This window comes from Colobus angolensis, unplaced genomic scaffold (assembly GCF_000951035.1).
Source record: "Colobus angolensis palliatus isolate OR3802 unplaced genomic scaffold, Cang.pa_1.0 Scaffold40, whole genome shotgun sequence".
NCBI classification, from domain to species: Eukaryota; Metazoa; Chordata; class Mammalia; order Primates; family Cercopithecidae; genus Colobus; species Colobus angolensis.
In genome coordinates this window covers 10,125,955-10,128,468 of record NW_012117377.1, presented here as the reverse complement: position 1 = coordinate 10,128,468, position 2,514 = coordinate 10,125,955, and the positions used below count along the sequence as shown (strand labels likewise).

General features: G+C 43.5%; 1 protein-coding gene across 1 annotated transcript; it reads right to left on the bottom strand.

Moving 5' to 3' along the window:
- Positions 1-1,200: 1,200 nt before the first annotated feature.
- On the bottom strand, positions 1,201-2,273 carry LOC105521573 (olfactory receptor 2T10). The gene is given in 2 exon segments (XM_011955786.1): positions 1,201-1,344; positions 1,346-2,273. Coding segments are annotated over 2 exon segments (1,047 nt in total). The 5' UTR covers positions 2,249-2,273.
- Between the last annotated feature and the right edge of the window lie 241 nt (positions 2,274-2,514).

The window sequence follows — 2,514 nt, the reverse complement described above, 5'->3', positions numbered from 1 at the left end:
GGTATTTGTTGAATGACTGAATGACTTGGGGCCTAAAGGAAGGTAACAGAGTCATGGAAAGTTATCTTTGTATCCTTGTACTTACAGATGAAAAAGAGCATTCTGAAGAGAGGGAAAGCTATGTGAAAACACTGGAGATGGAAAGAACTAATGATTCCAGGATTGGAGTATGGCCCTCCCAGATGGAGACACGCAGTGTGGAAAAGGCCACAGACTCCACAAGAGGTAGCACATGCAGTGGTCAGGGGCAGGGACTCCAACCTGCTTGCCTGGACTTACATCCTGTTGAGCACTTTCTAAGCTGCATACCCTTGTTCAAGTTTCTCAAACCCACGGAATCTCAGTTAAATCAACTGTAGAATAAAGCTAATATTAGACTGTGAAAATAAAAGTGTTCCATACATGTCACACACTAAAAATGGTGCCAGATCATGATAAGCACACAAGATGTTATCGTTGTTAAGTTAATACAAATACAACCATGCACATACTTAGAATATAATTTCAAATCAGTTTTATGTATGTGTCACCATTGGCTTGAACAGGGTAGAAGTGTGAGAAACTTCCCTATTTCTCCGGTTAAGAAAGTCTATAAATGAACCAATTCTACTCCAAACAGATGTGTTCTGGATAGCCCATGTGTCTGGTCTAATTTGAGGTTGGACTTCTCATATGCTCCCAGAAAATAACTTGATTGAGAACATTCTAGAAATTCTGATGGAAGAAAAATCTCAACTGTACATTTAGCATCTCTGAGGTCTTGAATGTGTTTAGCCCCAAATGCCCATGGATGAATGAACCTCCTTCCCCTGAGGATCTCCTGCTTGGGGCAAGTCAGGGGAAGCCTCAAAGGCTGTTTTGTCACTTGTGAAATGTGGATGACCTTAGCTTCAACCACAGAGGGTGAAGGTCTAATGAGGTAGTAAATGAAGTCTTTAGCACAGAGTGGATGCGGAGGAACAATCTGAAGTGAGCCCATGATATCGAAACAAATTTTCTCTCTGGTAGAAGGTGCTCAAGGGTCATAAACACATTTATTTTCATATTTCTCAACTGCAATCTAAAAAAGGACTGTTGGCCCTGAAGGACTGGACTAGAGATCAATGCTATGAGGGAAGCGGGGTGGGGGGAGATAAGTGAACATCTCAAGTGTGATTATAGGAGGGAAAAAGAGTGGACGGAAACCCCCTGAATGGCAACTCAGGGAGTCAGACACCACCACAATATGCTGATTGTTTTATAGGAAGGACACCTAAAGAGAAGAGAGAGACCCCGAGAAGAGAGGACCAACTTAAGTTCTTTCACACTTGAATATGGAGCTTTCTGCATTCTTAGCATTTTTTTTCAAAGCCCCCGTGACATCCTTATTCCTGAAACTGTAAATGATAGGATTCAACACAGGTGTAAGGATAGTGTAGAAAAAGGACACCATCATATCTTTCTCCGGGGTGTGGTGGGAGCTGGGGAGCATGTAGTTGTAAATAGCAGCTCCGTAGAAGAGGCTGACCACTGTCATATGGGAGGAGCAGGTGGTGAAGGCCTTCTTCCGACCCTCAGCTGAGCTCATTTTATGGATGGTGAGGATGATAAAGTAGTAAGACACTGAAATGACTGTCACAGGGATCAAGAGCATGATGACACAGCACAAGTACATGAAAATCTTGTAAAGTGAGGTGTCTGAGCAAGAGAGCTTTAAAACAGCAGGGACCTCACAGAAGAAGTGGTGAATCTCACGGGATCTGCAGAAGGGGAAGGTCATGGTGATGGGAGTGAGCATGAAGCCATCCACTGAGCCCAGGAACCAGCAGCCTGATGCCAGGAGGAGACACACCCTATGGGTCATGAGCACAGAGTAACGGAGAGGATGACAGATGGCCACGTAGCGGTCATAGGCCATGGCAGCTAGAAGGCAGTACTCTGCACCTCCCAACTGCAGGTAGAAGTACATCTGGGTCCCACACCCAAGGACCAAGATGGTCTTCTCTTTGGCCAGCTGGTTCACCAGCATTTTGGGGACAGTGACAGAAATATATGTCAAGTCTATGAGGGAGAGCTGGTTTATAAAGAAGTACATGGGAGTATGCAGAGAGGAGTCAATGTGGATCAGAAGTATCAACGTAATATTCCAAGTCACAGCCATCAAAAATATACTGAAGATAAGCAAGCAGAGGAGGCCAGGGTGTGAGATCTGGCTAAAGATTCCCAACAGAAAAAAGTCACCACCCAGGGTCTGGTTGGCCAGCCACATGTGGTATGATCACCTGAAGTGGCTTTACCTGGAGGACAAAAGTAAACTTTATGTTATTTATAATCCTGTGTGCACATCAAAGTATGTTTGCTTCACTTCAACTTTTAAAAATTCCAAGTGAAAATCAGAGTTTATTTCCGACATCAGCTGTGAATTTGCACTAAAAAGAGACAGCACGTTCGATTGTGAATCTGATTCCCATCTAGAATGGGAATGAAATATTTATACTCTCATTAAAGAGGTCCATACAACTGAAATTAAAATAT